The sequence below is a fragment of the Oryctolagus cuniculus genome, chromosome X, assembly GCF_051225735.1.
Source record: "Oryctolagus cuniculus isolate XC-2025 breed Fujian yellow rabbit chromosome X, ASM5122573v1, whole genome shotgun sequence".
Taxonomy (NCBI): domain Eukaryota; kingdom Metazoa; phylum Chordata; class Mammalia; order Lagomorpha; family Leporidae; genus Oryctolagus; species Oryctolagus cuniculus.
This window is the reverse complement of record NC_142888.1, coordinates 101,773,461-101,785,488: the sequence shown is the minus strand read 5'-3', so window position 1 is coordinate 101,785,488 and position 12,028 is coordinate 101,773,461. Positions and strand designations below refer to the sequence as shown.

Below are 12,028 nucleotides of genomic sequence, written 5' to 3'. Positions count from 1 at the left end.
ATGCTGAACGGCAGTCCCCAACAAAACACAGGCCCTGTCCCTTCTTACATGTACACACAAGAACGAGTGCCTTCCCAACCTTCCCAATGTGACTGATTGTGTATTCTGAACAAAATTTGACTTCTTTCTCTTTCATCCATGCTTAGCTAGTTCAGAAAACTCCTTCAAGTTTTTCCTTGTCTTTCTGCAACTGAGGGACACAGGATTGGCCCTACGATTCCAGGCAAAGTCAGAGCAGTACAGAAGGTTGCCATGCCTTGATAAAAGATCTTGAGTATTTTTCTGGAGTGAGAAAGAGAGGCTTCTTTTTGGAGCTGAAGGGAAGATGGAATAGAAGCTGTATTCTGAAATGAGAGGGAGGGGGAGGGAGGGAGGGAGGGAGGAAGGGAGGGAGGGAGGAAGAGAGAGAGAGAGAGAGAGAGAGAGAGAGAGAGAGAGAGAGAGAGAGAGAAACTGGCACTATGGAGGACTGCTATGTAGAAGAAACCCAGCCAATAATTCATTCAAATTTCAGTTATCTACAGCTATGAAAAGGAGAAATGACCCTAAGCAGTAGATAATCCAAATGAGATTTAAAAATGCATCTTGTATAGTGGTGGTGTGTAGGCTTCTTTTGTGTACTGCAATGTTGTTTAAATTGTTCATTGATTTTTATAATTCTGTTTGACTTAGACAGAGATAATAATTGCACACCCCAAGTATTAGTGCATGATGCTTCACTGCCCTTAAGTGTCCTGAGTGTCAAGGGGGAAAAGCTGACTACAGAGAAATGGCTAAGCAGGAGGTGACTGTCAAGGCCAGAAGATTGACAGAATGAGGCAGGTGTTCTGGTCTAAGGGGCTGGCAGGCTCCTAACTGTAATGACCCTGTCACAGTTGGCATCCAAGGGAGGGGTCCTGCAACTCACACAGCAGGTGAGCTTTCGTTCCCCCACAAGACTCCAGGAGTAGCCAGGATGCCTTTGTTTTCATCCTCTGCATTACCCTGGCAAAGGCTGCTGTTATACTAAGTGGAAGAGGACCCAGCCTAAGGTCACTGCTGTCAGGTCAGACCGAGGTGACAGTTTCTCAGGCCCCTTACCTTAGGTAGGAAGCCCTTCCACTTAAAGGAGACTCTGCATTTAAATTATCTCTTGACCCTCAGTCTTCTGCATTCTCCCACCCCCACGAGCAAATAAAATGAAAAATAAAAAACCTACTGATGAGTCAGTAAAGCCATCCTAACATCCCTGGGTACCTGCTAGGCTGTTTTTCCAATATCAATTCTATCAAGGATGGCTAATGAGGGGAGGAAGGGCAAGGTCAACAAGCTGGGTCTCTGGGTAAGATATCTGCCTGGGGGTAGGAAGTGATGCCCATGTAGAAATGCTTATGTGATGGCCAGTCAGTTGAACATGTTTAATTTTTCCAGGGCCTCCTGGAATCCCGGAGTAGGAAGGGAACTAAGGCACCATATGGTCTTACGGCCACCTGTCTCCAGTTCAATTAAAGAAGAACATAGAATTGTCAACTGTTCTTTCAGGTCTCCAGAGATACAGACTCAACACCTTTCCTCAGACACCTCTCTTTGTGCTTTTTGCCCTTGATAAGGATCAAGAACGAGGCAGACAGAATCGTCATGGGTAATGCTGGGGAGCACTGAAATACAGACAGGCAGTGAACAGAAGTACTGGATGCTGTGGGCAGAAAAAGCTTTCAGAGGCTGATAAGGGAACTTTCGCTGCAATGCACAGACCATTGATGTAAGCTAAGCGTGGCCTCCCAACACCGGTCTACATGATTCTGTCTGTTCTACAACCCCACTGGCTCTCATATCTACCTCATCCTTTCCATTTACACTGGCAGCATTCTGTTGACACTCCTTCACTGGGTACATGCAGTGAGAATCTACTCTGAGCCAGATACCGAGAATAGAAATATGAAGGAGACACTGCACCTCCCCCCAACCAAAGATTGGAGAGTTTAGTCTAGTGCGGGAGACCAGACCCAGTGACAGGCAATCACAATACATTTAACAAGGCCAGAGGCCACTAGCTTCTATAATTCTGTTTTACACCTACACTAACTGAAGCTACCTGCTAACCAGTTCTCCTGGCTCCGTGTCTCCCACTCTACTCATTGCCACCCAAGCACTGCTTGGCTCATCCTAGTCTCCTCAGGCCTCATAAACAGTCCATCCACCTGTTTGCTTCCCATCACGCCATGACCTTGTTTTGGAACCCCTTAAGCCCCTCCCCAATTTCTTCCAGCCCCCAGGATTCAAACACCTCCTGGTCTTCCTCCTCCTCTTTTGCTCAGCCCAGCTAGAAATCACCTCCATCTCTTCTGACCTTCTGCGGCTCCTTCTTTACATAAAGACGTGGCCATTTTCTGGCATTGCAGTTATTTGAGTGCATGTCTTATCTGCCCTACTAGACTGAGTTTCATGCAGCACTATAACCCAGTAACTAGCACAGAACTCTGATATTTATTGAATGAAGGACAAATGAAGAGAGAAGGGCATTGTGGACTTGGAACTGAATCATAAGAAGCCAAATGCAGTTATTGGTGAGGAAAGGGGAATCCAGTGTTTTGTAAAGAATGCTTATTAAGTTGGTCTGTTTTCTGAAATGAAAATGGAAAGAGGATCTGACTCCCTCGTGTTTCCTTTTAAAAATAGGTAATGAATTTTCCTTCTGTAATCAGCAATATTTTCTTAAACACCAAGGTAGAGGAGCTTCTAGTTTCTACCCTGTACAGTTTAGGTATGGCTTCAATTGTCCTCAAAGGAAAAAGCAAGCTATCCCTATGAGAAACTGCCAGACCAAACATATTTTTAATAATGTGTAAATTATCATCTCCTCAACTAATCTATATGCTCCTCAAAGACAGGAATGAATTGTGAATTTCCTTTACAGATACTTCCTTAGCTTCACCAGTGTACACAAATGCACACACACACACATGCACACACACACACACAAGTTCATGTACACAAAGTCTATCATGGTGGTACTGAGCAAAAGGGTAAGTTCACGCAATATGTCACTGTGGGGACCCCCCCACACACACACACAATAGACAGCTGTAGTAAAAGCAGGACAGGAAGTGACAATTGGATGGCAAATCTCTGTTAACTGTACCCATGTACCCACTTCTGATGATTATAAAGGCAACAGGCATTGCCTGATGACTTGATGCGCCAATCAGGATCTGTGCACCTGGTTAGGCGAGTGTCATGCCCTTGCCTGGGAGGAAGAGGGGTTGCCCCTGTGTTGTGGCCTGAGGGGATCAGTTGGAGCATATTGGCTTGTGCTCTCTGTGCCAAAGGGAAACACATAGCATAAGAGATTTTGATTAAACTTGTTTCTTTGACATTCAGTCTGGAAGGATGCATTCCCCTGTGATGGCAGTGGGAGGGGAGGGGGGTGAATAACTCAAACAAGCCATAGGAAATCAAAGGCTCCCTTTATTTCTTATCCTCTTTGAGCACTCCTTCCAAACTTGTGGGAATTATCCACTCATGTGTACATCTGCCTATCACTCTTCCTTTGGAAATGATTCCACAAAACAGAAGTGGGCTTGTATATTTGATCCAAGGCCATACAAATGAGAAACACCACAGTGCAGACTGCATCAAGTGTGACCGCTGTGACTGTGACGAGCAGAACTGGGGTGCATGAGTGCTTTGGGGGATGGGATGCTTTGCTTATGATACAGTTACACTCCATTGTACACTTTAAATAAGATGCCTATCCGCCACAGAAAGGAAAGGAGGCAATGTAATTTTGTAGCTATACAGCAAGTGGACAGACATGTGGGAAGTGATACCAAATTGCCAACACCAATGCACCCTTTGCCAGAAAAGGACCAGGCAGCAGCCTCCCAGATGGATCTCTCTGGGTAATTACAGTCTCACACAGGACTCCTGAGCTTTCCTCTCCAAATGTACTGTTGTTGATTTAGGGCCTAGAAACAGGGCCAGAGTATATGGGGGCACGCCTGTGCTTATAGGAATAAGCCTTTAAATGCATTTCAGACAAGGAGCACCCATATCTTAGCTTAAAAAGTGTTTGCTAGCTGGGTTCAAAAATAAAATATATTTACAGGCCTTTGCTAATTGGTATCTGACTGTCATCTTGCACTGAGGAGTGGATGCAGCCACAGCTGTCCCCTTTATTGGAAATCTTTCAAACGAGGAGCTGTGTGATTGGGGAAAAAAAAGGAAACGGCCCCCAAGCTGGGAAGTCCATCAGCAACTGCATCCATGGTGTCTTACCTGCATTTCCTTGGGGAATGATGAAGAGTGATGTCGCCAAGGGTTGAGGAAACCCCTTAGAAATCAGGACAGGGAAAGCAACAGAGTTGCTGGTGCTAAATGCGCAACAGAGAGAAACTACCTGCATATTCCAGGCTGTGGGAGCAGTAATCTCTCTGATGAGGAAGGCAAGGCTTTTTCTCTGTCTGCTGCCAAGAAACTCCTCCCTGCAGGGAAAAGCAGGTCGGTACCTTGGGAGTTCAAAGACTAGACTTTGTACTGGACTAGACTAGAAAGCAGACCAGGCAGACAAGGTAGGGGCCATACTGACATTCAGGCCTTTCCATGCTCCTGTCCTGCCAGGCGCCTACTTTTTGCAGCCACAGAACCCCAGAGGCAGACCATAGACAAACAGGCTGGGCAGAGGGAAGGATCTAGCCATTAACCAGAGGCCAAAACCACACCCTTCAGCCCTTCTTTAATCGTGAGTCCTTGGCGGCATGCTAGCAACACTGACCATTTTGATTGAAATTCATTAAACCAAGAGAATACTCAAACACCGAGGATTTAGCCAGTAGCCAGTCTGTGATGTCAAATGACCGATTTGATTCTTTTTATTCCCATACATGACTGACTGAATTGCTTCCATGAGTGTGTGCCCATCCACGTGTGTACACACAGAACTAAAACTTGACGCAGCCTTATTTATAGCCTCAAGGTCAGTTCTGTCTCATAAAATATGGTACAATTGCTTCTTCCAAGCCTGCCAAGACTGGCATAGGTTGTAAAATTTGAGCAACCACCCAGACCAAGTTCTTCAAAACTTAGTGGATTAACAGTGGATTACTGTTTTGCACAATTATTAGGGGAAGGGATAGTGAGAGCCAGACTCCACCATTGAGGACCCCACAAGTGAGGCTATATGCTAATCAGTTTGGGCAAAAAGAATATAATTGTTTAACATTTTAAAATCAAATAAACGTGCTTAAATATTTTGTAATTTGCAACTTGAAAAGAAAACAGTAATGGGTTTCCAAGTGCATGTCTTTACTTTTAATGAAGTGTTTATTTTCATGGTTCTATTGGCAATGAAAGAATAGCTCCACATCAAAAGCCTTCAGGGAAGCAGTTTCCATTTGGAGGACAGTAAGATTGCCAACCATTTTGACTTTTTTAAAGAAAAAGAAAAAACAAAATCACTACACTGTATTTCTAGATATAGACTACTGCCTATTATCCCAGGTAATTATTATTTCTTTTGTCTCTTACTCATATAGGCAAATTACGAAACATCATGCACTATACTCTAAAAATATAAAAAGAATTTAAGTGACACCAAGATCAGGGGGCTCCAGAATGTTTTAATGAACACATTCCCATTATCCTGTGTGCTTGTTCATTTTGGTGGAAGAATGATTCATTCATTTCAAATTTGGCAACTTAAACTGCAGCAAATTATAATTTTCCCATCGCAATGCAAAGTCAGTGTACTGGCCTGTTCAGGCTTTGAGGGCCCCTTTGTGTCTCCTTTCCCTTTGACAACAGCACCCTCTGCTGGATTTTGTAATCCATCACATCTAATGGGATCAACCCAAATTGCAAGCGGAGGCCTCCTTGCAACATTGCACACAGCAGGACATGATTCATAAATCAGTTTTCCACCCTGGTGATTCATTACCAGATATATTTTTTCTGTAAAACAGCACAGCTCAAGGAAGTCATCAAGAATTCAGAAGCTGCAAAAAATACCTTCGTTTGATTAATCATCTCTCTGACCTTTTTCTTCTTATTGAACAAGGTTAATAATACTTCTTATCACTCAAAGTTAAACTGTATTAGCTGCAAGCGATTTTTATTTTTGCAAAGGCCTGTAATCCATGCCAAGAGGTTTCAAAACTGTGATTGGGTACATTGCTCAGGTATGACCCCGAGGGACATCTGACCAATGCAACATTTCCCACTGGAGAGGTCAGCAGCTTCCACAGTGATCTGGAGAAACTGACCAAGGTGGAGCTAGACACTTCCAACCGTGAAAATGTCCTCATGTCAACCAACTTGACAGCAACCAGTACCATATATATTTTAAAACAAGGTAAGAATGTTTCCAACTTCACCTATGACAGCACATGTCTTATCATGTCACCTCAAAGCCACACACACCATTAATAGATAGAGCCCACCTGTTGCTGAGAAACTGGATTCTTCTCCCCTATGTTCCAGCTATGAAGGCTGAAGGCCAGACAGATTCACACCTTCCACAAGTTCACGTTCACCCTTGGGCCACATCTCTGGCAGTTATGAGGTGAAATCCCCACCATGTCCGCTTTTCCACCAAGTCATTTCCTACAGCCCAGCTGTTTGTAAAGTTCTCTGTGCCTGACGAGGCTGTCTGAAAAAAAAAATGGAGTGTGCACCCTATCGGAGCTTAGCGTTCTAGAGCAATGCTGACACGGGTGAATAAGAAGTATTCATTAGGATACACCACAAGCAGGAATAGTAATGAAGTAACAGAACCAAAAGTGCATTCCCTTCAAAGAGACTGAGCTAAGAAAGAATGGAAGAAGCAAAGGAGGAAGGAGGGAGAGAGGGAAGTAAGATAGGATTGGGAAGGACTGTCTTAGACGCTGGAGGGGAAGTGAGAAAAAGAAATGGCTTTCTCTCTTGCCCAGCCATTAAGGACTCATTCTGTCATTAAGTGGCGGGCCAGCAGTCTGGGAGGAACAGAGCCAACTTTTGTCAGTGCTATCATGTTGTAGGGTACAGTGACGGGGATGGTGTCCCCAGGTGGTAAGGATGCTGAGTTGAGCTTCCTGCTCCTCCCATTCTTGTTCCCCACATATCCAACTGAGGAGGCTGAGCCAACAAGTCAGAGAGGGCGTTTGAGAGAGAATCCTCTACGGATGAAAACCAAACAAAACAGCCTGCGGTGTTACACAGGAGTCTTTTATCCAGCTGGGAAAATAACAGGACCTGCCCAAATGGGCAGAGCGCATCCGCCTGTCTAGCCCAGAAAGCGATTCGATCCACAACGCCCCACCTGCTCAGCCTTCCCCAAACATGCCTCCTAAAGCTGAACTTGCCTCTCCCCTGTTTCCGCTTCCCCTTCTCTGCCCCCCCCTTCCGTCTGCATTCTTTTGTCGACAGAAAATACTCAAAGTACCTATCGGGTGAGTCCAGATGGATCCCTCCGAGTCACCTTTGCCAGCGGGATGGAGATCAGCCTCAGCTCAGAACCCCACATCCTGGCCGGCGCAGTCAACCCCACCCTGGGCAAATGCAACATCTCACTGCCTGGAGAGCACAATGCAAACCTCATCGAATGGCGGCAGAGGAAGGAGCAAAGCAAAGGCAACGTTTCAGCTTTCGAGAGGAGGCTGAGGGTAAGGCTTGACCTTCCGTAGCATCTAGACCGTGTATGCCTTCTGCCGTTGTGGTGTTGTTTTAACTGCAGAGCCTCCCTAATCAGAAGTCCTGTTTCTCCACCACTTTTCTAGGTGACTGACTAGCTTATATGATATACTAATTCAAGAGAGGATGCTAATGGCCGATAATGGTTCGGTATCCTTAAATGAACATTCTAATAGGAGCTTTCTTTGTCATTAGCCAGCTAAAGTGCTGTAATAGTAGCAATTTCAGGCACCAAGAAAGTCTAGCTGGCGAAATATGTTTAGTCAGGAAGCCCTCTAGTGTATCCCTCCCAGCATGCCCTGGGGTTGCTTCTCGGGCCTAGTGGGTTGACCCAGGCATCCCCGCTCTTGGGTAGAAACTGGAAAAGACCAGTCAGGTACACACAGACGGACATGAGACTTAAGGCAATACTTGCCCCAAGGCAAAATGAAAAGAAAAAAAAAAGTGAATGATATCATTTCAATGAAAACATTAAGGGCCAAAAGAGTCCAGGCTTAATTGTGAGATTGGGCTGGGGGACTCAGAGGGAGCTGCCTGGCGAGAAGTAAAGATTTGGGAGATTTCAGGTCCTTCCCAAGCACCTTTTGCCACAGTTCACCAGAGATCTCTGTCAAAATTGCTTTCCTGCAGTACACAATGCTGACAGACACCACAGCACTTTGACTACCCGTCCCTCCTTGAACATTAACTGATGACATGACCAACTTTCCAAATATAGTAACTTCAGTATCAGCCCCAGAGCAACTGCCAACCTACAAGAAGCATTCACTCACTATTGAGGCCAGACCTGCTTAGAGCTCCCATACTACACCTGGGATACCAGAGCTGCTTGCATGGCCTTCACTCACAGTAAAAATTTGGTTATCTTAAGGCTTTGGCAATGCATGCAACAGCCAACGACCACCCAGTCCCAAGGAGAAACACACAAACTAGTCACGTGACTGCATCTGGACAAAATAATCTACAACTGTGCTCAGGTTCAATCAGTTCTACTGGTGACCCATAGACACAGAATTCAGTGTTTTTGTAGCAACCACTGTAGTTGTCTATGTGCACAAGGTAGTTTGTACGTTTTGATTCAACTGACCAGCCTCTAACAGAATATTTACCAGATATGCCACTGAATTGAGAAGTGATCCCAGTCCAAGTAGTCAAAGGTCTCCATGTGGATAGCAGTAAGGATTTTCATACAAGTCCTTTGAGGAATGGGGTCTTGTGTGTAAAACCCTGGATAAGGAACTTAGATGAGCTGGCTTTGATACTCAGTTTTACAACTGGCTTAAGAAATGCCTTTTTTTTCCACTTGTGACATGAAAATGTAGTACTGGAAAAGAAATTTATTTACGTATGGGTTATCAACATCATGGATTCACCACAGAAAATTTATATTGAAAAAGTGATTTTTAGCCCCTCTTGCAGCTTAGAATCTCAATCAAACATTATGAACCAAATCTTATGGTGTGTGACCTTGAGATTTTCCATTCTTTAGGATAACTCGCCCTATACTATGTGACCTTGGGATTCTCCATATTCTATAAAACCCTGTCTTGTCCTCTTTATAAGTATGGATAATGGAGGGAAACTATAAATTAATTTGCACCCCATAGCCCAACTTGTTTTTAATGTTGAGAAACTAATGGTCATGAAAGAGTTAAGTGCTTACTTAATACTAATTATCACTAGACCCATTTCCCATATTGTAATAGAGTTGAGTGTGGATTAGGGAGTGGTTTATAAGGACAACAAATTCATGACCTTCTCCTCTGTGTGACTTGAAAGCTAGTCCCAGAGGTCTTGGGACTGAAGGATGGAGCTCCTTATTGGCTAGGTGTGTTACTGTGCATGTCCTTAGAAATCTAATAACCATGATCATACTTTATGTATGTTTAGTGCCTTAGAGTAAACAAAGCGTTTTCATTGCCAGGACTTTATCTGATCAGCACAACCATCAATTTTTGTTCCCAATTTACAGAGACAGAGACTAAGGCCCAGAGAGGTTAAGTGATTTGCCCAAAGTCAAACAGCTATAAAGAAACAGAGCCAAGGCTGAAACACAGGTCTTTGCCCAGCACAGCACTCTTTCCACTGCATCATGCTGTGCTGCCTTGTTCCTTAAAATAATTAATCTATAAATCATTGCCCCACTCAGTGAAGCCACCGTGGCAGGGCCTGACTCCTTGTTTTAATGCTGACAAAAAGAGACAAATAATCGACTCTAATGTACTGGCAGGTGTGGATGGTACAGGACAACTGGCTGGCCTCCAGGCAGGGAAAGCCTGGAGGAGGAAGGCTGTTTAACTGACTAATTCTTGCCTGATCGCCTCAGTCTTAGGGATTTTTCTTTATATCACTGTTTCAGTTTGCCCAGATTAGGTATACCCAATTTAATGGAATGAATATGCTCCTAAGAGGCTATTCAGAATCCAGTTTTCTTTCAATGTTGATTTTTATTTTTATGAAAGAGAGGAGAGAGAGAGAGAGAGAGAATGAATGAATGAGAGAGATAGAATGAGAGAAAGAATCTTCTATCCATTGGTCTTCTCTTCAAATGCCTGCAACAACCAGGGCTGAACCAGGCCAAAGCCAGGAGCACAGAACTCCGTCTGGGTCTCTTAAGTGGGTAGCAGGAACCCAAGTGCTTGGGCCACCACCTGCTGCCTCCCAGGATGCACATTAGCAGGAAGCTTGGTTGGACTCAATCCCAGGCATTCCAATATGGGATGTGGACATTCCAAGCAGCAGCTTTAACCCACTGTACCACACCCCAAGTTCCTGTTTTGAAAAAGCAAATTCTCTTTCCCCACTGACTTTATTATTTCAAAGACGTGTCCTTTCACTTCAGGTAGCTTTCAAGGGTCAAGCTGACAACAACTTTCCTTCCTTCTGGGCCACATATGCAGTGACGTTTGAGAGCATATGTGTAACGTCCTCAACTACCTCGGGACCTGGGAATGAACCATTTATTTCTCCTGCCGCAGCAGCCATTCTGAAATGAGGGCAGGTGGGATTGCCAGAGCCGCTGAGACAGGATTTCAGAAAGTCACCCAACACAGAAGCTCTGTGGAACCATGAGACATAGGGCTCCTCTTTGAAAATCCACACAAAAGTGTGGTTGTAATTTGCAAACATGCTCAGGCAGCGGACTATAAAGCATTAATTGTCCAGGCACAAAGTGACAGGTTCATTTAAAGGCCCATTGGGTAAAATGATGGATGTCAAGTGTTCCAAAAATCTGATCACACCTACTGCAGATCTTCTAACTGAAAAGAAAAAAAAATCAGAAAGGAATAGACCTGTCTTTGGAGGCAAAGCAACAAGAGTTGCTTTTCTTTAATGATCAGTGACTTTTTTTTTTCCACAAAAAGTCAGGGTCCTCTTCAAGGGGAGGGAGGCAAACTGTTAGGAAACAGGATACCCTGCTCAGCCTGAAGAGCCAGGGGATTTGTTACTTCTGGGCCATCCTTCACCTGCCCCATTAAGTGAAATACATCACATTAACATCCTGAAATTTCATTTATTTTAAAAATCCATTTCCCCCCAACCTGAGTTGTGTTTGAATCATCTTCCTTGCAAAGTACTTTCACATCCCGTCCATGTATCTCTTCATCTGCTGCATCAATCTGTCCCCATAAATACATTTCCCTGGACAGTAGAGAAATTAGAGTGCAGATAACAATAGAGGCAATTGTAAAAGAATTGGACATTCACCAAAAGCAAACTGGTTTAGGAACTACATCCAGATTGCACCTTGCTGTGGCCATGGATAATAATGTTGTCATATGATACTTATCCCTGCATTGAGTCCCAGAGCTCTTTATGAGATTTCACAGACTGAGTTGTAAGGTTACAGCAAAACCCCGGAACTGCAGTCTTCTTTATTAAAAAGAAAAAAAAAATGGAGGAAGCTTAGCACTTCAAACCAAAGTCATAAAATCAAGTAACATGATTATGTGTTTATAAGCAAAATGAAGCAAGGACTAATCGAAAACCCTCACAGTTGATTTTTTTTTTCTCTGCTCAAAGATAAGTGAGAATAGGGTAGGTCAGTTTTTGAATGCAACATGTGAACATTCATATGTGAGCTGAGCTCTAAAGGAGAAGTAAGTCTACTTGAAGCTTAGAGCTTCAGGCTGACAAAGGATGGGGAACTGGGGGGCAGCTGAGGGAGTTCCAGCATTTCCTTCTAGCCTCACAAAGTACCTTTTTTTAAAAATATTTTTATTTGACAGGTAGAGTTATAGACGGTGAGAGAGAGAGAGAGAGAGAGAGAGAGAGAAAGAGAAAGGTCTTCCTTCCGTTGGTTCACCCCCCAAATGGTCGCCACGTCCGGTGCTGCACCCATCCAAAGCCAGGAGCCAGGTGCTTCCTCCTGGTCTCCCATGCG

General features: G+C 44.2%; 1 protein-coding gene across 6 annotated transcripts in view; it reads left to right on the top strand.

Moving 5' to 3' along the window:
* Nucleotides 1–12,028, top strand: part of TENM1 (teneurin transmembrane protein 1) — an 870,866-nt gene that overhangs the window by 833,340 nt on the left and 25,498 nt on the right. For all 6 annotated transcript variants that reach the window (XM_051827790.3, XM_051827788.3, XM_051827787.3 and 3 more), the window contains 2 exons: nucleotides 6,156–6,328; nucleotides 7,381–7,616. In XM_051827790.3, coding sequence (XP_051683750.1) covers nucleotides 6,156–6,328; nucleotides 7,381–7,616 — 409 coding nt within the window. The remainder of the gene's footprint in view (nucleotides 1–6,155; nucleotides 6,329–7,380; nucleotides 7,617–12,028) is intronic.